Below are 26,177 nucleotides of genomic sequence, written 5' to 3'. Positions count from 1 at the left end.
AAAAATAAAAAGTAAAAAGTGTACTTCACTGTGAAAGTAATAAATGGCCAGCACTAGAAACTAAATACATAAGGTGAAAAATGATTTTATACAACTCAAATATGTTAAATGATAGAACACATCCTGGAACTATAAATACAGCATAGCTTTACCGCTGATAGTCTTTATATGTATGCCTATCACTTCTGAAGGATTTTTTTTTAATTTTGTTTTTGGTGAAATTTTGTTCATTCTCTGACCAGTCCAGAAAATTGGGGTATTTTCTAGTCAAACAAGTCAAGACCTCTTAAAAATGTGAACAGAAAGTTTATTAACTGGTATAAAAATTTTAAGTAACATTAAAATTACCCAGGAAAGCTTCAAAAATCTTGCTTTACAAATGTTAGAAATGGTCTTAAAATGTTAATACTGAACTTACAGCTTAAGTTTCCTAACCTTGATGAGACTCAAATTTTTTATTATTAACTTCTGAAGAATGTAATTTACCATAAAAACAACTCTGACAGTTAAATGAATATATAGTCAGAAATATTGCTACTCTCAGCATCAAATATCGAGGAATTTTTCCATCCCTAGTGATTTGCTATTGTCATTCTGTCATTACATGATAAGTACCAAGAAATACGTATTTTAGTAAATCATTTGTTAGTGAATAATATCTTATACAAATGAAACCGAAGAAGTTTGAATTTTAAGATGCCGTTCTCCAGAGAAAATATCCTAGGTTTAGAATTTGTTTCAAAATTGTGGAAAGGGCTTAGCTTTCACGGCTGTCTTTGACATCATCTGGCTTTTCATCACAGCTGAGTCTGGCTGAGAGGCAGAGATTCGGCTCTGGGGCTGCCTGCCGAGTGACCAGTCCACCCGGGTCCTTCAACAAGCCACCTTGCCTCTGCTTCACTGGTTTGCCAATTATAAGATAAGAAGACTAATACTTCTCTGTGTATGTGTGAGAGCATCACATTTGTAATAAAGTCCACGTCTTCCATCATTTATACCTCTGCCTTCCACCCCAAACATAAGAAAATGTATGCTGTAGAAAAAAAGCAGTAAGCCTACCTTGATTAAACTTGAACTTAGTTTGAACTGAAATCTGAAAGATTATTTCAGTCAGCATCAAGTTTTAAGCCTTGGAAATCATCTTAGACGCTAATGGTAAAATTTTCGCACTCAAAGCATTGTTTCATCCGTTGGTGCCAAAATTCTCCTCGTGAAAGTTACCGCATTTAAGGAACTTGTATGGACCTAGAATGGACATGTGATTGGTCTTGTCAATTAACGAAAAACAATTTCTTCTTCAAAAAAGCATTTTTAACTTAGCTGCTGGTTTTTCATTACAAAATGCTTCCTAAATCTTAAACGACATGTCCTGTTGAAAATTACTTGTGACTATTTTCTTGAAATCATTCTTTCACAATTTATGGAATAATATATGGGCAATGTATATGTGACCGCGTGAATATACACCTGTATAACATATTTTAAAGTGAGAAGATTTTAAGAGATTACAGAATAGAAAGAAAGAATGCGACAAAGCATGGATACCTTAAATGACAATTTAACCCACCAATACATGGACCATGTTGTAGCAATTTTAGTGCAAAGAGACATGTATTTTGTGTTGTGTGGGCCACCTCTTGAATGAGACTGACTCTGCAGAAAGCCAAGGACCACAGGAGCCTCGGTGTAGCAGAAATGAAAATAAAGGCACTACGTATCTTCGGAACTGGCCCGTAAATTTTCTTTCTCTTCTTCAGAGTGTGGCAATGACATGTGTTCAGGGACTTGGGCCAAACGGTTTTTGAAGGTTTATGTAGCACTGAACATGACTTGGTAATATTTGGCATGTTTACAAACACATTCTGAAATATTTACATCGCCATCTATATAAAAATAAAGCTGTGAACAGCTGGACAAGAGCACTGATCTACTCGCCGAACTTTTTTCCAAGTTCCTTGACATCGAGGATTGCCAATTGCTTGCCAGTGGAGAGTTTGATTTCTGAAACGATATTTTGAAAATGGCAGTTACGCTAAAAGCAAACCAAAGAAAATTCTAATTTACAGAATTATAAATTGAGGGGTTTTGTTGTTGTTTATAGAATGATCGTATTTGGAGTTTTGAAGTGCATGACAAATTGAAATTTAAAAAAACAAAGTGATCACAAACTGAGTTTCCCTTCTTTGGGTTCTGTCAAAGCAAGTTACAAATTCATCTCTATTTGAGGACACCCTCGTTGAGAGAGCAGTTTGAGGTTACCGTGTTCATTTCTCTCACTTGATCTGAATATATGAAGTGTTACACAGAGGAAAATGGCTCCCTAGTTCATGTATATTAAAATTAGAGGGCTCTGCCCAAATGATCTTTTGTAATCACCTCCAACTCTTTGATTCCATAATGAAAAAAACGGGAGAAGCGGGAAGAGGGAAGCCATATTATTAAAATTTTTTTTTTTTTAAGGGCACTGGAAATTCAGCCAGGGTTCAAGGTACTTTATGGATACAAATTAAATTATAAGTTCATTTAAAGACAAAATATAGATGAGATATTCAGAAAAATTTAAGTCTAAATATCTGGTTTCTTACCCACTTTACTGCTCATGTCGTGTACTCCTTACAAAGGCTATTAGGCACAAGTGACTAATAAACATAAATTCAAGTTATTAAATATTAAAATACACCTTGGGAGTAATGACTAGCTGAGAAGGTTCATATTTTACCTTCTAATCTGTACTTTTACCAGTTCCACCTGATATACTTAAAACTGTAATCTACGTGCGACCGAAGTTGGCCCTTGTCTGATAGCTGACCAGCATGAGGTCTACTCTTCTCTTGGTTAGGAATAGTGCCATTGGATTTAACTGATAAATGAGTACAAGACTGGGATAGATATTCAGGGTAATTAAATGTTTTCAGGGTCAATTCTTTTGGCCAATCCATAGGTTTCTATCAGTTTCTGATCGTGCAAACCTGAGTCCACCACCGTCTCAGGCGTGGTTTTATGACTACCCCACTGAGCAGTGGTTCTGAAACATCGCTGTGGGAGTGAATCATCTGGGCAGGGGTCAGCAAACCACAACCTATGGGCCAAATCCAGCCTACCTCTTGTTTTCGTGTGGTCTGTTAGTCAAGAATCGTTTTTTGTTGTTTGTTTTAAAAAGTCAAAAGAAAATCAAAATAATATATCATGACACAGGAAAATTATATGAAATTCGAAACTTCATGTCCACAGATACAACGTTAGAACAGAGCCAAGTGCATCTGTTCAGTGTCTGTGGCTGCTTCCATGCCACGATGGTAGTTGAGTAGTGAGACAGACCATACGGCCCCCAAAGCTGAGAGTATCTACTCTCTGCCAACTCCTGACCTCGAAGATTGTTAAAAATCCACCCCCAAAGACTCTGATTCCGTTAGGCTCACGTGGGGCTTGGGAATCTGTAGTTTTTAAATCAGCATCCAAAGAGGTTCGGATTCAAGTGGTTTTCAAAACACTGCTTTGGAGTGATCATGTTTTCAGTGGTCACTTGGCAGCATGGTCCGAACCAAGATCCAAATGTACCCATTCATCACTGATACAGAGCCTCTGAGTCCCGCAGTGTAAATGGGGCCCTGGATTCAGGAATTGCTAGACAGAAGATTCTCCTTACTTGGGTTTTGACTCCCAAATCATGCCCTGATTTGCTGTTCAGGACACAGGACAAATATCTCCAAATAAAAACCAGAAAGACCCTTCAGCGAATGTCTCTCCCTTACCCATCCGAGTCCAGGCCATCTCCAGAACAGCGAAGGCTCACAGAGTTCATAGCTGGGGGTTGACAGTCCACGCACACCGTGTACCCCTCCCGGAGATACTGCATCCATCGAGTCAGGGGTCGGTTTTCCAGAGCACAGTGATGAGTCAATGACTCAGTCTTGAACTCCATACAGTATCTAGAGCCAAAACAAAAACAAAACCAAAAACCCACAAGAGTTTCAAGTGCTGTCATTAGCGGTAGCCTAATGCCGCAGAAAGTCTCAAGAAGCCTGCAGGCGCCGAGGATATGTGACAGACTGGAGAAGGTAGCGCCGGGCACTTTCCCAAGCTACGGCACCAGTCACACGATGCCTTGTCAAGCCTCTCATTTGCCGAACGAAGACGATGGGTGATGTCCGACTGGCAACCCCAGTGAAGTGTGTGGTGCTTTTCCAATCCATGGTCGAATGACCTGGTCAACGTGAATTTGCAGAAATTTGGATATCCCGTATCCCATCTAGTCTGACCACCAAATTGTGTGTAAAAAGCATATTTCCGTAGGAAAATGGCCCTCAATAACTTTGCTGATATCTTAGAGAATGATAGAAATCGAATAAGAACTGGCTTGAGCTTGAAAACATGTAAGCCCCCAGAGAGCTTGCCCTCGATGCCCCGAGCAGCACCTAGGCCTTTCTGGCCCCGCGGGCCCTCCCTACGCACCCCACCAGCTCACCTGCGTGATTGGCAATGACGGTGAGTTTAGACTCGAACCCAAGCATCACAAATTGGGCATCACAGATATTGGGCATCGCAGATAAAAGGAAATGGGAAGCGGAGATGTTTTTCTGTGACAGAGGCTCGTGTCGCCTTATGCTGAACTGTGGAAATCTCTGCGTGACTAGACTCCAAAAGCCCGGGGGGAGCATCCAGACATGGGTGAATATTTTAGAGCCTTGTACTAAAAAGCAACATGATTTTACAATTCTTCAGGGAAACAAAACATATTAAAACTCCTGCACGTTGCATTTTCCGTTCTAATTAAGTAAGCTACAATGGGCTAGTTTCTTATCCATGGAATTATGAGCTGTCCTAGGTTAGATGGAAAGCGACTGGAGAGTCTGCTTCAAAGAGCTTTAACAGTGCTAGGCCGTTTATTAGGTACCTTTAGGTCCTGAGGTAGGAAATTCTATGACGCAGCTTCAATCAACTTTCAACAGACAGCTTAACCCAGACGTCTCTTCATTATTTTCTCATTAAATTCTCCTAACAACGCCATGTGGTAGGCATTAATATTCTCATTTTTCAAGAAGAAAAACCGAGGTGGGACAACATCTCCAAGGTCTTACGGCTAGTGAGTGGCCGTGTGGAGGTCTGAACATACAACTGTCTGGTGTCCCTATGCTGACAGCTGAAGAGCGGACTGCAAGTAGGCCCAGAGCTCCCTCCCACCCTGTGCCTTCCTTCTTGATAAAAATCCTCAGAGCTGAGGTGTGGGCCACATTCAAACACATGGGTGCTGGTGTCCGTGTTCCCATAATGACTACAAGAGGAACATCCTTAGTATGATTGAGAAAGTGATATCCTCATTTTATATAGCATGTTTCTTGTTGATCAGACCTCAGAGACAAATCTTTGCAGCCCCACAAAAACAGGGCCCAGCCCTGTGGTAAAGAATCACATTTTATCCAGAGTCAAAGAACAAGTAACAGAAGAAAACCCATCACACCTACTTGACCTTTATGGGCTGACTTGACCATACACTGGAAAAGCAGTAGCTGAAAAACTCAACCCAAACAATACAAAACAAAAACAGCAAATTACCCGCTGTCCTCTGTGTCTGTAGACCACTGTGGAGATGTAGATTGTCGTGTTCTCTCCTTGTTGAATGCAGAGGTAGTTATGAAGGCAGGGACTAGAAAAGAGAGAATGGCATTGCACACGTGCAGCCTAAAGCCCTCAGAATGACCTTTCCCAAACTTGGCGTCAGTCCTATTGAGACCCCCCCATCCCTAAGTACAAAGGTCCATGGCACATTACCAAGGACTGAGACGAGGCCAAGGTACAGTGTCCCCAGAACCCAGCTCAAAGACTGTGTGCACACAGACGGGCAGCTACAGGCAGGCTTGTCCACAGTAACAGGTGACACTGTGTGAAAAGGGGGCCAGGGGTAAAAAAATACAAGAGGAAGCCATAAAAGATGCAGAGGAAACCAAGGGGGAAAAGGGAGAGAAGGGTTTTTTTTTTTTTTTTAATGAAAGGAAGAAAAATAGAAAAGGGAAAGATAGGAAGAACAAAGTAAGGGAAGAGGAGGAAGAAGACAAAAGAGAGAGAGAAAGGGGGATGTAAGGAGAAAAAGAGACAACCAGAGAGAGAGGAAATGTGAAAAGGAGAAAATGGAAGTAGCAGAGGCAGGAAATGTAAGTGCCCCCCGGGTCTCTGCAACAGCAGCCTGGAAGCCTCGCTGCCTGCCCCATGGTCTCAGAGTGACTGCCTAGTGCCGGCCAGCACATCGTCCTCCTCATGCCAACCCTCAGCCTCGGAGAAGGAAAGTCAGTTTGGCCCTCTCCTCCTTCCTGTCCCCAACCCCAACCCAACTCAATGCTCTAGACAGGAGGGAAGAAAGGGAGCCAGGAATCCTTGCCTCCCACCTCTGCTCTCTTCTTTCACCGATTTTGTTTGTGCATCTCCTTCCTATTTGCTGCTAAGTGTGGGGAGGCATCTGTTCCTATGTACAGTATAGCACCTGGAGATAACCTCCCAATGCCGCTCTGCTGTCACCTCAAGAAAGACAAGGCTTTGCCCTTTCCATCCCTGTGGCCCTCACACGTTTACGCACTTAGCAAGCATGAAGGCAACGAATGGTGGCTTGGTGGGTGAATGATGTCACAGAATCGCCAACGAGATACACAGATCCTACTTCCCTGTGGTCTTCTGTTCCCACACTGAGCCTTGCGGCTGAGATGGCTCAACAATCCTTCCTCCCTTTCGTTTCAGAAACTGGACCATCCCAGGAAGGGCAGACACCAGCTGATGTTGGCTTGCGCGATGCCAGAGTCACCGTGAGCAAGCTGGACGAGGGTACCAGCTGGAAAATAGATGCCTCCAGCCGACATGCTCATTTTACCTGGCTCCTTGTTGCCACAAGATGGCAGCCCTAATTCTTTTTTAGATTTTCTTAAGGAGGCTTTTTCATGTTACTGGGGAACGGAACGCAGGAGTGGCCTGATACCTGGTGGCCTTTTCCTCCTACGAGTTGCCGGTATTGTTTGTGTCCTGGGTGCTTTGGTGCTCAATCTCTTCAGTCCCATCTAGCGTGAGCCCTCAGAGTCTCAGCTGTGAAGCTCTGTTGCTGCGCTAACGTGTTTCATTGTTTTCCAGAGAACACGCCCCTCTTTCTAAATGTGACCATGGCTTTGGAACTTCCAAAATCCACGGAGAGAATTGAAAAGAACACGTAAGCGCGTGTATGTTAGGATCCTGCCGTCTCCCTCAGACCTCGTCATCCGAAACACGAACATCTGAAGGATGTTAGCTTTCCCACCGGTTGTTCCCGTTTCTGTCCTTCTGCCGTGTTTCCCAGGTTATTCAGTGAGTGAACGATTCAATTGCTGCTAAGTCCACGTGGCCTTGTACCAAACTATGACATTTTCGGGATGTGTTTCTTTAGCTCAAAACATTTATTTGATCTCCTCATTTGTACTGCATGTTTTATTACAAAAGTTCAAAGGCAATGCACCTAATATATAGCTGGGGGAGGGGGGCGCAGGGAATGAGGTTAGGAAGGAGAGGGCAAGAATAGGACTATAATATCTGATATCAAATCCTTTAAAAAAGCGCTGTCATAATAATAATGATGAAAGTGAACAGTGACACCCTTCTAGGTTTCCAGGCATAATGCTGAGCACCTTTCATGTGCTAATGCCTTTGACTCTTACAACAGCCCTCTGGGATAGGTGCTATTATTTCCCCCATTCCACAGATGGGGAAACTGAGGCACAGAGAGGTTGAGGAGCGTGTTTAAGGCTCCCGTCTAAACATGGCAGGGTCAGGCGGTGTCTCCGAACCCACGCTGTCACTGCCTGGAGACTAATGTCATGTGGATCACAAGGTTTCACTATTTCATGCAGCATATTTCCTATGAATTGCTTACATTCTGCTTTATTTTCCCTTTCCGTCCCTAATCGCTATCTTTAACATGAAGTAACCTTTAAAAGAGGAAAAGAGGGGGCCCCGGCTGGCTCAGTCGGTTGAGTCTCCAACCGACTCTTGGTTTCGGCTCAGGTCATGCTCTGACAGTTCAGTTAGTGAGTTCGGGCCCTGAGTCGAGCTCCTCTTGAACAGTGCAGACAGAGCCTGCTTAGGATACTCTCTCTCTCTCTCTCTCTCTCTCTCTCTCTCTCTTCCTCTATGCCCCTCCCCCGCTCACACTCTCTCTTTCTCTCTCAAAATGAATAAACTTTAAAAAAGTAAATAAAGAGGAAAGGGGACTTGGTGAGCCCTTTCCCGAGTCCCCTCAGGCCCCAGGAGAGAGGGAGGGGTGGTGTGGGAGTTGTGGCCCTGGAGGGGTGGGGCAGGCTCACGGCACAGATTAACGCCTGCTAGGACAGCACCTTGTATGCTTACAGCCTGCTTATTTACAAAGTACCTTCTCCTCATGTGTCACTGGTCTTCACAAAAGCTTTATACAGAGAGGTGCCACAAATGAGGTGCTCTTGGCAGAAAACTGAGGCTCAGACAAGTTAAATGAAGGGAAAATACGTAGTAAATGATGAAGCAAGAACCCCAACACAGGAGATAGCTTCTGGTTCTTAAGATCTACCGTCCACATTCAGTGTCAAACCTCTGAGGGTATGACCCATCATAAAAGCAAGCCAGTGGGGCACCCGGGGGGCTGGGTTGGTTAAGCGTCCGACTTCAGCTCGGGTCATGATCTCACAGTTCGTGGGTTCAAGCCCCGCATCGGGCTTTGTGCTGACAGCTCGGAGCCTGGAGCCTGCTTTGGATTCTGTGTGTGTGTGTCTCTCTCGGCCCCTTCCCTGCTCATGCTCTTTCTCTCTCTCAAAAATAAAAAAAAACATTAAAAAAATTTTTTTTAATAAAAGCAAGCCAGTAACTCTGGGACTTGTCTCTTCTGTGTCCTAACCCCTCAAGACCTGGGCTTGGTTTGGTGGCACATTTTGCAGACAGGGGGCACTTTCTCCCCACATGAGTCTTCAGAAAATAGACCAGGAGCCAGATTGCCTGGAGGTCTCTGACCCAGCACCACTTTTTAATATTAATTTAATTTAATTTCCATTACTTAAGAGTGGTAAGTAATTTAGAAATTATTTTTGCCTTCAGTTCCACTGCAGCTTACGTGTGGAAGAACGTAGCCGGGTGCCCGGGGACAAAGGCTCTCAATAAAAGCTAGTTCCCCCTCCTTTCCCCTTCCTGGCAACAATATTCAAATGTAATAGAGTCTTTGTTAAGAGGCCCTTTGCCAACTTTTCTGGCATCCTTTCAGCCTACCATTGTTCGGTTTTATAACAACTCGACTTCTAAAAGCGTGGCGCGGCACATACTTACTTTGAACATGAAAGTAAATTGAATTTGCTTAGAAAATTTCATAAAGTCCTCTGACACAATGGGGTGTCCCCAAAGCAGGCTTAGAACCACTGGTCTGTAGGTACAGTGTAAACGAGGACAGAAGGAGAACATGACAAAACACCAGCCTGGACACATACAGGTTATGATACACATCGATCTCCTTTCAGAAGGAGTCCATATGTACAACTAATACAATCATATGGCTTTTTGGATTTGTTTTTATGATAAAAATATAGTCAAGATATGCATTAAAGGAAACGGGAAAAATTCAATAGCTACTTAATCTTCATTAATAAGAGAGCTTCAGGGATGGGGTTTCATTCACTGGCCTCACAGGGCCTCCCTATTTCTACTCATTTACCAGAACCTGTAATTGCAATTTTATTTTATTATTATTTTAATGTTTATTAATTTTTGAGAGAAAAACAGAGCGGAAGAGGGAGACACAGAATCCAAAGGAGGCTCCAGGCTCTGAGCTGTCAGCACAGAGCCCCAACGTGGGGCTGGAACTCACAAACCATGAGATCGTGACCTAAGCTGAAGTCGGACCCTCAACTGACTGAGCCACCCAGATGCCCCTATTTTATTATTATTTTCTAAAATTTTTATTTATTTATTTTGAGAGTGAGAGAGTGCATTGGCAAGTGGGGAGGGGCAGAGAGAGAGAGAGAGAGAGAGAGAATCCCAAGCAGGCTCCATGATGTCAGCACAGAGCCCCATACGGGGCTCGTTCTCATGAACCATGAGATCATGACCTGAGCCAAAACCAAGAGTTCGATGCTTAAATGACTGAGCCACCCAGGAGCCCCTATAACTGCGATTTTAGCTCTAATGATAACAGGAACAGCAAAGCAATATCAGGAAGAAAAACCCTGGGGCCCCTGGGTAGCTCAATCGGTTAAGCATCCGACTCTTGGTTTCAGCTCAGGTCACCGTCTCGTGGTTTGTGGGATGGATCCCCGCATCGGGTTCCATGCTGTCAGGGAGGAGCCTGCTTGGGATTTACTCTCTTTCCCTCTTTCTCTACCCCACCCACCCCCACTCAAAATAAATAAATAAAACATAAAACTTTCTCTCAAAATAAATAAATAAACTTAAATTGTGTTTTGTTTTGTTTTTTTTTTAAGAGGGAAAACCCCACAGGATTTAGAGCCCTGAGATCCAGGGTTAGATTCTGGAAGTCCTTCACAAATGCTGTCACCTCCCTGAGCTCCAGTGTCCTCTTGGTTTCGGGGATAATGATGCTATTCTACCTCCAAGGTAAGCAGAATAATGGCCTTTCAAAGGTGTCCACATCCTAATCTCCAGGACCCGTGAGAATATTATGTTATTTCATCAAGAAGAAGGAAAGTTGCAGATGGAATGAATGGTCGACCTTAAAATGGGGAGATTATCCTGCATTTTCTAGATGGGCTGAATCACAAGAGTCCTTCAGAGAGGAAGTCGGAGGACGTTACTACAAAAGGAAGCACAGAGAGATGCAATGCAGCTGGTTGTGAAGATGGAAAAGGGGGCATGAGGAAAGGAATGTGACAGTCTCTGGATGATGGAAAATGCAAGGAAATGGATTGATTCTCCCCCAGAGCCTCCAGAAAGGAACACAGCTCTGCCAACACCTTGATGTTAGCCCAGGGAGACCTGGGTTGAACTTCTAGCCCACAGAGCCCTAAGATAATAAAGTTGTGCTGTTTTAAGCCACTAGGTTTGGGGTAGTTTGTTACAGTAGCCACAGGAAACGAATAGGCTCGCCTACAGGATTGCTATGAACACTGAATCAATAATGTCTATAGGAGCTCTCTGCCGTGAAAATGTGAGGGATTGCTACTCCATGCACCAAAGGCTCCCGCTCTGTGCATAGAGTCTAGTAGGGCGCGGGGCATAACAGGTGACAACGCAGCAGGACGGAGAGCCCCCGGGGGAGGTGGGTGCTCCTTCGCCACGTTTCCACACCAATCCGAGCATTCTTCTATCACGGCACTTGCTCATCACCCTGAGTTACAATTAGCCGTGATATGTTTGTTGTTCGAGTCTGTTTCTCCAGACCCCAGCACAGTGCTGGCTGTTGTTAACGCTCAGTGGATCTTAAATGAATGCATAGGAATCACGGTGACACAGGGCTTAGGGCAATCCACCAAATTTGATTTTCATGTCTCTGCTCTCATTTCCCTTTTGTGGCCCATCATTTTCCAAGGTGTATTCCACAGAACACTAATGATTCACTGAGATCCCCTTGGGAAAAGGGTCATTAATTGTTTTTAAATTTTTTAAATGTCTATTTATTTATTTTTTAAAGAGAGCGAGCAGGGGAGGGGCAGAGAGAGAGAGAGAGAGAGAGAATCCCAAGAAGGCTCCATGCTGTCAGCACAGAGCCTGATGTGGGACTCGATCTCACAAGCTGTGAGATCATGACCTGAGCCAAAATCAAGAGTCGGAGACTTAACCCCTTAACCGACTGAGTCACCCAGGCACCCTGGAAAAAGGGTCATTTATTGAAATAAGGGGGGAAAGCAGCCCATATCGTATCTCCCTCTTACAGAATGAAAATGGTCATTAGCATAATAAAGCCTCTGAGAAGTTCTTCCATAGAGAAAACTGTCCGATTTATCCCACATTTTCCTGACCTACACCCTATTTTGCATTGGCAAGCTTCTGCCTTCAGGAAAGTGTCATTTAAGTGATCCAGCCATGAGTCGGGACTCAGGGAAGAACCACTAGCCATACTTGGGCGAGAGCAGTGGTTCTGGAACCTCGGTGAACAGCAGAATCCCCTGCAAGCCTTGTTACAAGCACAGTGCTAGGCCTGGCTCCAGCCATTCTCATCTAGTGGGTCTGGGTGGGGCCCTGGGAACTTGCATTTCCAACAACTTCCCAGGTGAGGCCGATGTGGCCGGCTGGAGACCCCACTTTAGGAACCACCAGACTGGAATATTTGAGGAGTCCTGTCCCCCCTGACGAGCTTGTGACAGCAGTCATCATTTCTAAGACATTACAACAGGAAAGTGCATCTCAAGGACCAAAGTAGGGCTGCAAACGCCAGTGCCCCTGGCCCAGGTAGAGATTTCGCCTCTCTTCCCAAACTGGATTTCACCTTACCTTAGTAGGAAAGGAGGCCACTGAGTCCAGATTTCTCCTGTTGGTGTTAGTTCAAAGTCACGAACACTTTATGGGGAGTCACATACGAAGACTGCTGTTTTAGAAAGTCCTCTTACTGGAGTTCGGTGGGAGGGGTGGGAGACAGGGAGAGGACATGAGGAGGAGGACAGGCCTGTGGGCTGTGCCAGAGGACAGAGGAGCAGCCACCTCCAGGCAGAGAGGAGACCCCCAGGGGGCAGGGGGCGGGCTCAGTGCTCCCTGGTGCCCTTGCTCCATGTTCCATAGCCTTCCCTTCCCTGGCCTTCCTGTCTGTCTTCCTGTGACCTGAACTAAGCCGAAGAGATACGGAGAACCGGGCTTCGAAGCGGTCTGTGGCAGCCTGGTGAGCACTGAAGGGTCAAATGTACTTCAGAAATACTTTCTACCAGCCAAACCCTGTAAATGAGCAAAGTGGCTGCTTTCCTGATACACCAGCACTAGGTTTTAAGAGGCATTCAAAAAATCAGTAATGTCCTAGAGCGACTTCCTCCCTGAGCATTTTCTACAGTGCTTCTGCAGAGCTCACGAGCTGAATGTGGTTTTGTTCCATGACCGCATCTGTGAACACTAAACTATTTCCCTGGGAGTCGAATCTGACTGCCGCCCTGGCCCTTCCGCTACCCACTCCTCTACCAGACCAATAGTTTCTTTTCTTTTCTTTTTTTTTTAATATTTATTTATTTATTTTTGAGAGAGAGAGTGTGAGCAGGGGTAAGGGCGGCGGCGGGTGGAGGGGGTGGGGGAGGGACAGAGAATCCCAAGCAGGCTCCGTGCTGTCAGCGCAGAGCCTGATGTGGGGCTCAAACTCAGAAACCATGAGATCAGGACCTGAGCCGAAACCAACAGATGGACACTTGTCTGACTAAGCCACCCAGGCGCCCCCAGAGCCATATTTTCAAATCACAGCTCTGACCACAGCAGAAAATGCTACAGTGGCTCTTAAGATAAAGACCAAAATCCTAAACAGGGAGTTCCGGGGCCCTGTACTGAGGGGGGTGTCAGTACAGATGCTTCTTCTCTCAATGCCAGCCTCACTCTCTGTGCTCCCCAGACTCTGGCCTTCAACTTCTCAGATGGGCCTTGTGCTTCCCCATATTATACAAATGAGCCAAAGAGGGTCCCTAGGTTGTTCACTTCCTCACAGCAGGCTGAGACCTGTTAGCTCCAAAGCCTCCTGGCAGCAAACTCAAATTTTTATGCATCCAATTGTTTTTAAAAAGTGCCAAACAAGCAGATTTTTAGCCATTTAGGCCCTGCCTGCCTTTCATACCCTGTGAAACTACAGCTGGCACCTGTGGGCCATTGATGAGCTTAAAACCTTGTAGATGTAAGACCCCAAGCTGCTCCCACCCTTACTCTTTGAAACTCTGCCCCCAGACACTCCACATCATGCTGGAGTTGACATCACTTAGACACAGAGCCCTGGCGGATTCCTCTTCTCCCTTTTTGGATGGTGGTTCCCACAACAAAGCCTCTGCACTCCCCCTTCTCCTGCAACACTGTCCAAGCACTGCCTGATAAAGCTTACTGCCTATTACCACCTCTTGTGGTCATTTTCCCTAGATCAATCCCCAAATCCCTTGAAGCCCCTATACCCGATATCTGGTTCACCATGCCAGTCTCTGCCTGGAAAACTCTAGGCTTCTCAGCCTTACCTCCCCATACTTAGGGAAGTCCCTTCCCCTCCCCCTCCTGTGGTTCCCCTCCTCCTCCAAGACCAGAACATCTCTCTTGCTCAGAACATCTCTCCCTTGTTTGGTTCCAGTTGCACCAAATTGCAGCTGTAATTTTCTGGGATTACTTTCCTAAGATCATCTGATTATCATCTTCCCCTGCCACCAGACTGTGAGCCACAGGACAGCATGCTCCAGGCCAGCGTATGTCACCAGCGTAGCCCTGGCACCAAGCCCAGTGCCTGGTATCAGGTAGACTCTTAATAAGTATTTGTGCATAGAATGAAAAAAAGGGCCAAGATGGCTTGATGAGGCCATCAAACGTTGGCCTCAACGTATGACGTTGGCATAAAAACGTCCAGGTTCCTATGAAAAACATACGATCTTTGTGATCCTGAGAAGGCAGTGTTTTCCCCCATCAGATGCAATCCAGATCAACACATGGTCGGTAGCCCTTTCGCTTATTTCTTTGTCCGCTTCCCATGACTCCCAATTCATTCGTGAGCCGACTTCCGGTCCCTCCATTGGCCACACCACCACCTGCATGATCTTGTCAAATCACAAATCTGATCACAACAGCCCCAATTCAGCCAGTTTGAGGGGAGAACTGGGGTTTTAGGAGGGTAATTTGACATTGTTGAGAAAGTAATCATTTTTCTACTACCTTCACACGTGTATGTTGAGTGTACCTGACTGAACAGGAATTAAAAGTGCAAGATGGATGGTTACCCTTAAGGGGCACTTACTCCAGTGTGAAACGCTGTCATGCTCCCTGAAGTCACCGCCTTGAGTTTGCTACAAACCACAGTGCACATGTCCTTTACCCGGAGCGCGCACAGAGAGGAAGGGGCCACCACTGGGTTACGAAAACACCGAGGGAGGGCGGCGTGGCCTAGGGCGGCGCCGATGCAGCTGACACTCATTCCTTTATCAAGCATTTCCCGAGCTTCCTGCCTACTCCGGGCGGACCGGCCCAGCCCACTGCCTGCAGCGCACGGAACTTTCCCCGCTCGGCTCAAGGCCTTTTACGGGACAAGACGTGGACAGTCACGACAGACAGCAAAGGCAGCCACCACCGCGAAAACCTCAGTACCGAAGGAGTGCCCGCAGTCCTGGCCCCGGGGCGTCGAGTAGTCCAGGCAGCCGGCTCTCTCTTCCAGGGGCGGGCAGGGCGCGCCGCCGTTCCGAGGCTCCTGCCGCACCGGGCGCCTCCGCACGCGGGCCGCCGGCTTGCACTGGTCCCCGCAGCCGCTCCAGGGGCTCCACTCCCCCACGATGCAAGGGCGAGCTGAAAAACAGCACGGTGGGATGGGACGCTCACCTGAGTGAACCCAGCGGCCTCCAGGCTGCTCCCGCCAACATCCACAGGCCAGTTCAGCCCACGCAGGCCGCGCGCTTTGCCTGCGCCCTGGAGCAAGGAGGGACACAGTCACAGCGGGGGCTCAGATGACATGGCCTCCACCAGCCCTGATGGTTAGCTGATAACCGGCACCTCTCGGTGGCGGACCGGCAGCTACTCTGGGATCCTGACCGTGGCTCTGAGCCAGGGACGCACCCCAGGTAAAGAGTGATGCCTGCCTTCGGATACTTCCTCATACTCCTTGGGCTTAGATAAGATCTTTGCTTCTGTTTTTCCTAGATTTTCATTTCATCCTCCCTTGCCCAGAACATTTTCATTGTAACAGCAGTACATGTTCATTGTAGAATACGTAAAGGGGAAAAAAAAAATAAAATTCCCAAGTCAATTCTTATCCCCATCGTGTGTCCCTAAGACAATGGTTTAGGGCCACACCAAGGGACCTCTACACTTGAGGCTTCTCTTAGGTGCTCTACTATCGTCCTTTATGCCTCTTAGACCCCAAAACTGTGAGGGCTGGAGTTTAAGGAAGAGCAACCAGAACCCACAGAAGTAAATAGTATTCATGGTCACGCATGACGAAGCAGAGTCGGGGGCAAGAATTTGGCTGTGGGGACAATGCTCTGGCCAGGACCGGAAAATCAATGCGGTTGTACATTTAACTTTCCCATTTGAAGTCCTAATGAAACTTTTAAAAGGACTCTAATGGGTTTTTAGGTGGCTTGAAACTGTAGCTAAGAAAAGAATAAGAAAACAAAAGATGTACCTATGAACTAGAGACGAAAACTCTTTCTTTCTCACAAAATGTGACCCACTTTCCCTACTATGTTCATACTTTCAAGCTTACAGCGTCTTCACCAAGAAAGCACTGTAACTTCTCTGAAATCTGGATTTGGAGTTCTCACAGCTTGTACTTGAAGACTAATTTGGACCCACAGTGCTCTCCAGTTGAGGGTTCATGGATGTGGGAAGACCAATCGTTCGGCAGCACATAGCTAACCCTGACACGAAAAGGGTCACATACAACATAAACATGTCAGTAATTCAAAAACTTCAGACTGCTGTAAAACATGCATTTATTCATCATCTAAAAACTCATAGGCACCACATGTCAAGTACCTAAGGGAGCAAGAATGAGGCACATGACACTGGTTCCCAATACCTGCTACCCGCATATCCTTCAGAAAATCAGTAACAGTCCACTTCCTGCTCTGGTCATTTCTTGTGGATCCCTCCCCTTTTATTTTCACGATCCCGTGATTTAATTGGGCCATAGAGCTAGCGGGATTTAAAAGTCTGCCGGGCTAGGAGCTGAGAAGGACTCCTTCTGTCCGTAATTCTTCCAAAACTCTGTCACCCAAATCTCTTCATCCCTGAATCTAGTTAGTCTTGCCCTGATGTGTTGGCCTTGAACACTTAATAATGCACTTTATCTGTTTTTTTAAATTATTTTTTAGGGTTATTTATTTTGAGAGAGAGAGCGGGGAGGGACAGAGAGGGAGGGTGAGAGAATCCTAAGCAGGCTCCGTGCTGTCAGTGCAGAGCCCAATGTGGGGCTCGAACCCATAAACCATGAGATCTTGACCCAAGCTGAAATCAAGAGTTGGATACTTAACCGACCCAGACACCCCTAGTAATTCACTTTAAAAAACAAAACACTTGGGGCACCTGGGTGTCTCAGTCAGTTAAGCGTCCGACTTTGGCTCAGGTCATGATCTTGTGGTTTGTGAGTTCGAGCCCGGCGTCGGGCTCTGTGCTGACAGCTCAGAGCCTGGAGCCTGCTTTGGATTCTGTGTCTTGCTCCCTCTCTGCCCCTGCCCTGCTCACGCTCTGTCTCTCTCGGTCTCAAAAATAAATAAAACATTAAAAAAAATTTTTTAATAAATGAAAAACAAAACACTTATTTCAAAGATTAACATTGGACATCACTATAAAATAAAAATTTGCCATGGCATTAGCTCAGAATTTAGTGATCTGGCCTTGGTTTGAATACATGCTATCCATATTATAAAAGATGACAATGGGGACACTTTTCTGACTGAATTTAGTTTCCCGGTATCTCTTCAGCATTTGTGTCTCATGTGCAATGTTTAGTTTGACCCATAGTTAACGTCCTCAGATCACAGAGTCACTGAATCAGTTGTTGTTCCTGTCAGTTCAGGTTTGACTTTGGAAAACACTATGTCTCTGGTTTCCAATCCACTGGTTTCCAATCCATGACTTTAACAGCCTCATAAAGAAAACCAGAAAGTTCTGGGTCCTGAACATCATCTCGATGGCTTCATTGTAAGATAAAATGAAAAAAGTTCACCTAGTAAAAGTTCAGGACTAAAAAGGTGTTCCGCAAAATATTTTGAGTTGGAAGAGGAATCTGAGATATTTATTCCTATTCTGCACAAAAGATTATATTCATGATTAATTTGTGAGCTTTAAAAAAATTTTTTTTAATGTTTATGTATTTTTGAGAGAGAGAGACACAGAGAGACAGAGCATGAACAGGGGAGGGGCAGAGAGAGAGGGAGACACAGAATTCGAAGCAGGTTCCAGGCTCTGAGCTGTCAGCACAGAGCCCAATGTGGGGCTCGAACTCATGAACCTGGAGATCATGACCTGAGCCAAAGTCAGATGCTTAGCCGACTGAGCCACCCGGGCGCCCCTAATTTGTGAACTTTTGATTGTTTGGGTTGCAATTCATCATAGATCATGAGAGATCTTTGGTCACAGAGGCTAGGGGAAGTACGGGAATTTCTGACAGATTTGTCATTTCAAGTCATATATTACAACTGCATGACACAGGTTTCCTGTGAACTCGTCCATTAGTATTCACATCTATAGCCAGCATGTCAAAATATTCTTTCTTAAAATCTGACTTTCTCAATCTTCACATTTCACTAGCTGTTACTGGAGGTCAACAGACCTGGTGAGCAACATGATCGTCTCTGACTCCAGGCTTGTCACAGCTTCCCAATGTCCTAATGGTTAGAGTTTAACGACATCATCCCACCCCTTGTACAATAAAACAAAGCTTAGGTTTAGTGGATGCCAGAATGCTGGGCAAGCCATTTTCTTTCTTCCTTTGTTTCAACTCAACTTAATATCCCGGTGGAGTTTGTCAGAAGCAGACTCTGACACATGGATTTGAATGCAAGTAACTTATTTGGGAGGTGGTCCCAAGGAGTGTAATAAGAACAGAGACAGAGAAGGAGACACCGAAGAGAACAGAGACATAGACCCGCTGCTTTAGGCCCAGTGGGCACCCCTGACTCCCAGCTCCCTACAGAGTGGGATAATGGATAGATCCAGACTCAAGTATTATCAAATCCTTTCTGAGGTACCGGCTAGTCCCCCCTCCTCGAGAGCTTTCTGGTTATCAGCTGTTCCTACCACAGCCACAGGGAGAATGGCCAAGAACAGTGAAGGGAGTTATATATTTCAGTAAGGAATCTGCACAAAAAAGAATTGAGCACATTTCACATGTCCTAACAGGAGTATCCAGTCATTTCCAAGTACAATTACCTTACCAAAGATACCACTAATCTTTAAAAATATAATAATAATAATAATAATAATAATAATAGTAATAGTAAACGGCTTTTTAAACTCTCTTAATGGTTTGCTTTTGAATTTGGAATAAAATCAAACTCTTTGCTGTGGCCTACAAGGTGCTGTATGACCCAGCCTGTGCCCCTCCCCCACTCACCCGGAGTTGCCCCCCCACCCCCACCCCACCTCCACTCCAAGCTCCAGCCACGCTGGCCTCCTTGCACCAAACTCTGTCACACTCTGGAAGCTTGTTATGTGTTCCCTCTGCGGGGATTGTTCTTCCCACATTGGGCATGGCTGGGGTCGGTCCATTCCCTAGGTCCCAGATGAATTGTTTCCTTTTTTTTTTTTTTATGTTTATTTTTGAGAGAGAGAGAGAGAGAGAGAGAGCGAGCACAAATGGGGGAGGGGCAGAGAGAGAGGGGGAGACACAGAATCCAAAGCAGGCTCCAGGCTCTGAGCTGTCAACACAGAGCCCAACATGGGGCTGGAACTCATGAACCGTGAGATCGTGACTGAGCCAAAGTTGGACTGTTAACCAACTGAGCCACCCAGGCGCCCCCAGATGAATTATTTCTTTTTCAGGGAGTCCTTCTCTGGCCAGTTTATCTAAGCACTCTCCCAGTGCCACCCCCAGCCTTCCACTTGCCACACCACAAAATACTTCCTCTCAGAGCTCAGTGTTCCCTGCTTTATAATATTTCAATGATTCATAATTATATAGCGTACATATTTATTTATTGTATTTATTGTCATTGAGCTTTTCGTTTCATGCCTCGTGCTTGGTACTTGGTAGCTGCTCAATAAATATTTGTTGAATAGACGGATGGACAGACGGACAGACAGATGGATGAAATGGCATTGGACAAATTCGTCCTCCTTCCTAAACAATTTTCTGTGTTGAAACCGATTCTGGTTTGTTCATATCATTAGTTAGAAGCCAAAGAACTGACTCAGGCTCCAGAGTGGGAAGGAAAGCTGGTGGAAGGACAGGAGCAAAACCAGAAATTCCCATAGCCAAAAATATGGGAATTCTTTTTTTTTTTTTAATGTTTATTCACTTTTTGAGAGACAGAGACAGAGTGTGAGCAGGGCAGGGGACAGAGAGAGGAGACACAGAATCCAAAGCAGGCTCCAGGCTCCGAGCTGTCAGCAACAGAGCCCGACGCGGGGCTCAAACTCACCAACTGTGAGATCACGACCTGAGCCGAAGTCAGACGCTCAACCGACTGAGCCACCCAGGCGCCCCAAAAATATGGGAATTCTTAACCTGGGCAAGAGTTGTCTGAGCTCCGCTGGCAAAGGTGCCCCCAAAGGGTGTTGCTGGAAGGAGCTTGGTTTTCTGTGCCTTCAGGTTACGTAGCTCTTGGCTTCTCCTGGCAGCCGCTAGTCCTTCAAATCCTTTCAAATCCATTTATATCTCCTGTCAGTACCACATCTTGAAAATAACAAACTTCTTTCATTTTATTATCAGTGGCATGGAGTGGTATTTCCTTTAATTTGATCCAAATTTCCCTCACTCAAGAATTTCAGAATATGGGGAAAAAATATCTATGTTTGTCTTATCCGTGCGGCTCATGGACTTAACATTTCAGTGGTTCGCCGTCCCTCTAGCATGGACTTTTCAAGTTGATGACTCCAGCTGTTGGACCCATCTTTCTATAGACACTCTGCCCTCTCAGAATGACCCCTGGGCCTTCTCCAGACCCATTCACAGCCTTGGTGAGTGGGGGCACCCAGAACTAGACACGCTATTCTGTCTTAGGCACCAAAAGGTAACTAAAAAAAACATATTTCTAATGTTTCTCTTGTTATGCTACACAAGCGCACATGAACACACACACACACACACACACACACACACACACACACACTGAGCTGACAGCCAGAGTCCTTCATTTCATAAATATAGTTTGGGTTATTTCTTCTTAATATAAAACCTTGCTCTTATTTTCATGCAGTGTCTCCTTGGTTAATCACAGATCTGGCCCTGCCTGCTTGGCTCTTTGCCACCCAGAAGTTCAAGGCCACCCACGAACAAGTGCTTTCTTCCTCATGTTGTTAAGTTCAAATAGTCCTAGCCATTCCTGCGAAATATTCTTTTTAAAAAAATTTTTTTTAAATGTTTATTTCTGAGAAAGAGAGATAGAGTGTGAGTGGAGGAGGAACAGAGAGAGAGGGAGACACAGAATCTGAAGCAGTTTCCAGGCTCTGAGCTTGTCAGCCTAGAGCCCGGCGCAGGGCTCGAACTCACAAACTGTGAGATCGAAGTCAGAGCTGAAGTCAGACCCGAGCTGAAGTCAGACGCTTAAACAACTGAGCGACCCAGGCACCCCTGAAATATTTTTGTAATTTACCCACAGCAGTACCATTACCACATAGCATTTGTTTCCTGACATTGTGTGGGAGAAAATTACAGTATCCCCTTTACCACACACACACACACATACACACACACACACATCTCATAGTGACACAATTTTAAATGTCATAGGCCTTTCTCTCTCTCTTATATATACCTTTTTCTGAGAAATCTTGTCAAATCTCTGAGGGTCAAATGAGACTACATTGCCCATGTTCCCATTTGCTCCCTACCCCACCCGCCCTGGAAAGCTCCAACAAAATGATCAAGTATTTTTTTTCATCTTGCATAAACCATTACCTGGCCACCAGTGGGTTTTTTCTTTCTTTTGAGACATTAACTGGTCAAGTTCACGAAATGCTAGCAAGACAATAAAAAGGACTGCCTCATTAGAAAAACAGAATTTTAGGGGCACCTGGGTGGCTCAGTTGGTTAAGTGTCTGACTCTTGGTTTCAGCTCAGGTCATGATCTCACAGTTTGTGAATTTGAGCCCCGCATCAGGCTGTGCACGGACAGCATGGAGCCTGCTGGGGATTCTCTCTCTCCCTCTCTTTCTGACCCTCCTCTGCTCTCTCTGTCTCTCAAAATAAATAAACTTAGAAAAATTAAAAAAAAAGAAAAATAGAATTTTATATACCATATAAACGCAGAAAAAAAGGTATACAAATCAGAAAGATAATTATGCTTTTACTGGGTAGTAAGTTTCCAGGGGAGTTGTTTTCTTCTTTTGTGTGCCTCTGTATTTTCCAAATTTTCTGCAGCAAGCATATTTTTCAGTGAAGGAAGGAAAATGTTATTTTTGAAAGGACAGGTGGCTGGGGTAGATAACGTCCCCTCGGTGGAATGACGGCTCAGGTTGTTCTGACAACCATGAGAGCTGTCAGGGGACTGTAAAGAGGGGCAGGACACATTGTTTGCCCATGAGGAGTGAGTCAAAGGAGAGAGAGGGCTCACTCACTCCACCAGTATTTATCTGGGGCCTACCCTGCAAAGTACACAGCTTCTCATAAAGCCTCATTTCTCTGAGGGTCCAGACATCATGTTTAAACATGTGGGCTCCAGACTCAGAGTTCCTGGGTTCAAATCTCACTCCATCACTTATTAGCCATATGCCTTAGGACAAATTGCCCAACCTCCCAGGGCTCTGCTTACCATGGTGGTGGGTCGTGAGACCTAAGTAAGAGTACAGCTATAAGGTGCCTGGCACAGCGTAAATGCTGGAGAAGAGCTGACAATTTCACCCTCCTGCACTGAACACCCAGGGCTGCAGCCCAAGCCTGCAAAGTCAAGTCATGTTGAATGCTGGCGCCAGGCTCTGCTCATTTTTCCTGCAGAGACAAAGGCAGGGGAAGCCACACGCTGTCTCTTGGGCCGCTATGGTTCCAGGAAAGCCTCAACTTTCTAAATCACCGTAGACTGTGACATCCTTTCCTTGGGTAAGCTTTGGAGCCCATAGTTTCAAGGACATTGCCTCTTCTCTTTCCAGTTATGAAGTCAGCAGATATGGGCCCGTTAGTTTCCTAGATTCCCCATAAATCTAGGAGAAGAGACTGCCTCACACAGGCTACTCAATTTTTTTCCTGCTCCACTTGGGTTAATTATGACTCTTTCCTGAACTCGCTCCTCAAAAATCTACAGCCTACTGTTTCTGTGATCTTAGAATGCAGACTCTAGGACCCCAAGTGTGGTGAGCCTGATATCTAAGAAGTTCTTCCAGAGCAGGGTATAGATTTGTCCCTCCTCTACCTTTCCCACCCCTGGTCTCGCACAGCCAATGGAGAATTTTTCTATTCTTTTGTTGGGGGGGAGGATCAGTAATGGAGATATAGAATTGGTGTTGAAACCTATGCCGTCACCATAACGAGATTTTTCTGAGATCATTCATCTCAGAAATTTCTGGCAGTTCAGGAAATCCATAGGCCCAATAACTTATGTTTATTTTTACAAGGTAAAAAAAATAATAACTTCCTATTTAGAAAGAGAAATTCCAGGATTTCATCTCTTAGCCACACCAAAAAAAAAAAAAAAAAAAAAAAAAAAAAAAGTGTTTACAAAGAAGAAAAACATCAGAAAGAAGAGAAGTAAGGCATTCTTAGTTCTACAGACATGGCTCATTTTTGGTTCACATATAATGTAATTTCAGTCAAAAAGGTTTCAGACAGCATCATTAGGTAACATCACATGGGGTAAGGAGAAGAGATTCTAAGGGTCTTAATGGTTCTATGTATGTGGAGTGACTGGCAGGCCCTGAGCTGCTACACCGTGATGTATTTAGGAGTAAATAACAGCCATGCGCCACAGATGTGGCAGGTGGCAGCCTGAAATCAGGCACAGTGGGTTCAGATGTCACCGTGCTGCCCATTCACGTCCACTTAGCAATGGGGGAGCCCTGGGAAGGCCCCAGCTCCCTCATCTGTAAGCCGCTCCCACAGGCCCCGAGAGTCAGCACAGTTATGACGCTGGCGTGGGGCTGAGGCACTGAGCATCTTAGCTCCGTGGTGCCCCTCTCACCCTCAGCTCTGCAGGGAGAGCAGGCTCCGTCTTCCAAGTGGCCCGCTTCCAACTGTCTCTATTTTCTTCCTCTTCTCCCAAGAAACTTCAGGCACAGAGAATTTACCAACTAGGAGCCTTTTAGGTCCTGTGTCTGCTTCTGCTCAGGCCTGCGAGGTTCTCCGCTAACTCCCTAGGGAAGGGCATAAGGCTGAGTATGCTTTTTAAGATTCTTTTGGGCCCCTTTCTTTGTCTGGTTTCAGTTCCCCATGCCCACTGTTCACAGCTCTTGCCCAGGCACCAAGTTGCTGTGATTTCTTTCTGAGCCCTTGCCAAGGTGATAAGGTCATCTCTTCTCTGCTCCTACGTACCCAATATATCCCCACTCCCAAATGACAGACTCTTTGTTTTAATATTTCTACCTCCTGGACCGAAAGTAAGGGATTTATTTGTGACCACGTACAGACAACTCCTCATAGCACTGTAAGGCTTCACTGGGAAGTTCTTCTCATGACTCTGGTCTGTCCTTCCCCATGCCTCTTCTGTGCCTGAATCTCTCCATATCTAGCTGCGTTCACTGTCTGTCCTGCTGGCCAGGGCAGCCTCAGGGCCCCGCCTAGTTCCCGGCACAAAAGGCAGACACCCACAGGTAACTGCTGAATGACCATGTGATACTTTCCTGCTAGAATTCCTCTTCCCCTTCTAGAGACTTCTTGCTCATTCTCCAGGACTATGCTGGCACATTACTTCCTCTGGAAGGTCTTCTGAGTTTTTCCTTTCTTGCCTCCTGGATCCCTTATTTTGGCACTAAGCACGTAGCAGGTGGTTCGCAGGTGTATTTCCCTGCTTGACCGTGAACTTGTAGGGAGCAGAGACTGTGTCTTCATCTTCTTTGTATCCCTGTGCTTACCACAGACTAGGGCACATTATCTGGTCTTCAGGATTTCTGTATTTAAAACGTAAGTGAATCACTTGTGAGAAAGTGATTCTGCCATAGTGACAGAGGCTTTGCTTGAGGGACCTAGGAAACTGAGGCAAATGGGAGTTTTAGTAGGATGCTCTGCAGGGGCGGGGTAGGGCTGGGGACCCTGGGCACTACATTTCCTAAATAACTGACTCTTTACCTTACTTCAGTAGCAAAATACTGTGGCCTTGGAGCAGAAAAGGGAAAGAAGCTTATCAAAAAGAGAAGCCATATTCTCAAGTAAATCATTAGCTTTCAAGCAGGGTCAGGGAAATCTTAATGTTTTTCAATCGTGTTCCTTCAGTACCAGGTCTGGATGATATCTTGCCATGGGCCAGTGGCCTCTTCCAGCAAGGCGGAGGCAGACAGCGCCCTCCCCCGGTTCCCCGAGGAATGACGCAGGCCCGCGGGTTACTCTCCCAAGAAGATGCGGAGGAAGTCACAATGTGGAAGTCCTTGAGGTCAAACCCTAACGTACACGAGGCATTTTGGGTGATGAGATTAACAGGAAACAAGGCTACTTTTATTTCTAGAGCTGGCTTCTCTCAGGAAAACCTTGTTCTTTAGAACCATACTCCCCATTTCATCTTTTAATTTAATTAAATCAACATCTATTGAGCCCTTAACCAGGGGCTGTGCTACTGAGGGAAATTTAAAGATGAAAAAGGCGGACCCTCAAGGAAAACCAGCAGGATTAAAATATAATAGGAACCCCCAGAGAAAACCCTTTATCATGCTAGATAGAGAAAATTGAACGCAAGGAGCAGATCAAACTCCTCTTATGAGAAAGGGGCTGTGCTACTTGCTGGAGTCTAGAGGTGAGGACAACTGTGGTCCTCCAAGAACTTGCTCTGCACAAGTACTCTACCGGGGCAAGCCCTTGGCTCTGAGCGGGAGAATTACACACCCCTTCCCTTATCACTTGTCACAAGTCACTTCAGATCCCTGAGGGTTAACAGAATGAAAATGGTGGAGCCTGGCCCAGGGGCATGCCGTTGGAACCTGGCATGCCATCTTCCCAGGTAGGAGGTGGCCCCACCAGACTGGGGTTCCTGAGCCCCAACAAGCTTCCAGGGGAACAGATGGCTCCAGGCCCTTCCATCCAGGTTCCGGTGGGGAGAGGTGCTTTGGAGTGGTTACGTCCATACGGAGAGCACTGCGGGATCCCTGGACACAGGTGTAGCTGAACGGAAGGGACTGGAGAATCTGTGCCTGGACACAAGGAGCTGGAGGACCCTAGGATGGAGGGAGCTAGATGTACCTGGGTGGAGGGGTCACGGGTAGGCCAGGCTAGACGGTCTGGACACGCCAGGATGGAAAGGGCTGGGGCGGGGGGG

At 45.8% G+C, this 26,177-nt stretch overlaps 1 protein-coding gene across 1 annotated transcript in view; it reads right to left on the bottom strand.

Moving 5' to 3' along the window:
• Positions 1-286: 286 nt before the first annotated feature.
• Positions 287-26,177, bottom strand: part of SBSPON (somatomedin B and thrombospondin type 1 domain containing) — a 26,535-nt gene continuing 644 nt past the window's right edge. Inside the window, exons 2-6 of the mRNA XM_049632689.1 lie at positions 25,148-25,309; positions 15,217-15,531; positions 5,554-5,644; positions 3,753-3,929; positions 287-2,001 (exon numbers count right to left, since the gene is read on the bottom strand). Of these exons, the coding sequence (XP_049488646.1) occupies positions 1,884-2,001; positions 3,753-3,929; positions 5,554-5,644; positions 15,217-15,531; positions 25,148-25,309 (863 nt within the window). The 3' untranslated portion in view covers positions 287-1,883. The remainder of the gene's footprint in view (positions 2,002-3,752; positions 3,930-5,553; positions 5,645-15,216; positions 15,532-25,147; positions 25,310-26,177) is intronic.

The sequence above is a fragment of the Panthera uncia genome, chromosome F2 (assembly GCF_023721935.1).
Source record: "Panthera uncia isolate 11264 chromosome F2, Puncia_PCG_1.0, whole genome shotgun sequence".
NCBI classification, from domain to species: Eukaryota; Metazoa; Chordata; class Mammalia; order Carnivora; family Felidae; genus Panthera; species Panthera uncia.
This window is presented reverse-complemented; position numbering and strand designations above follow the sequence as displayed.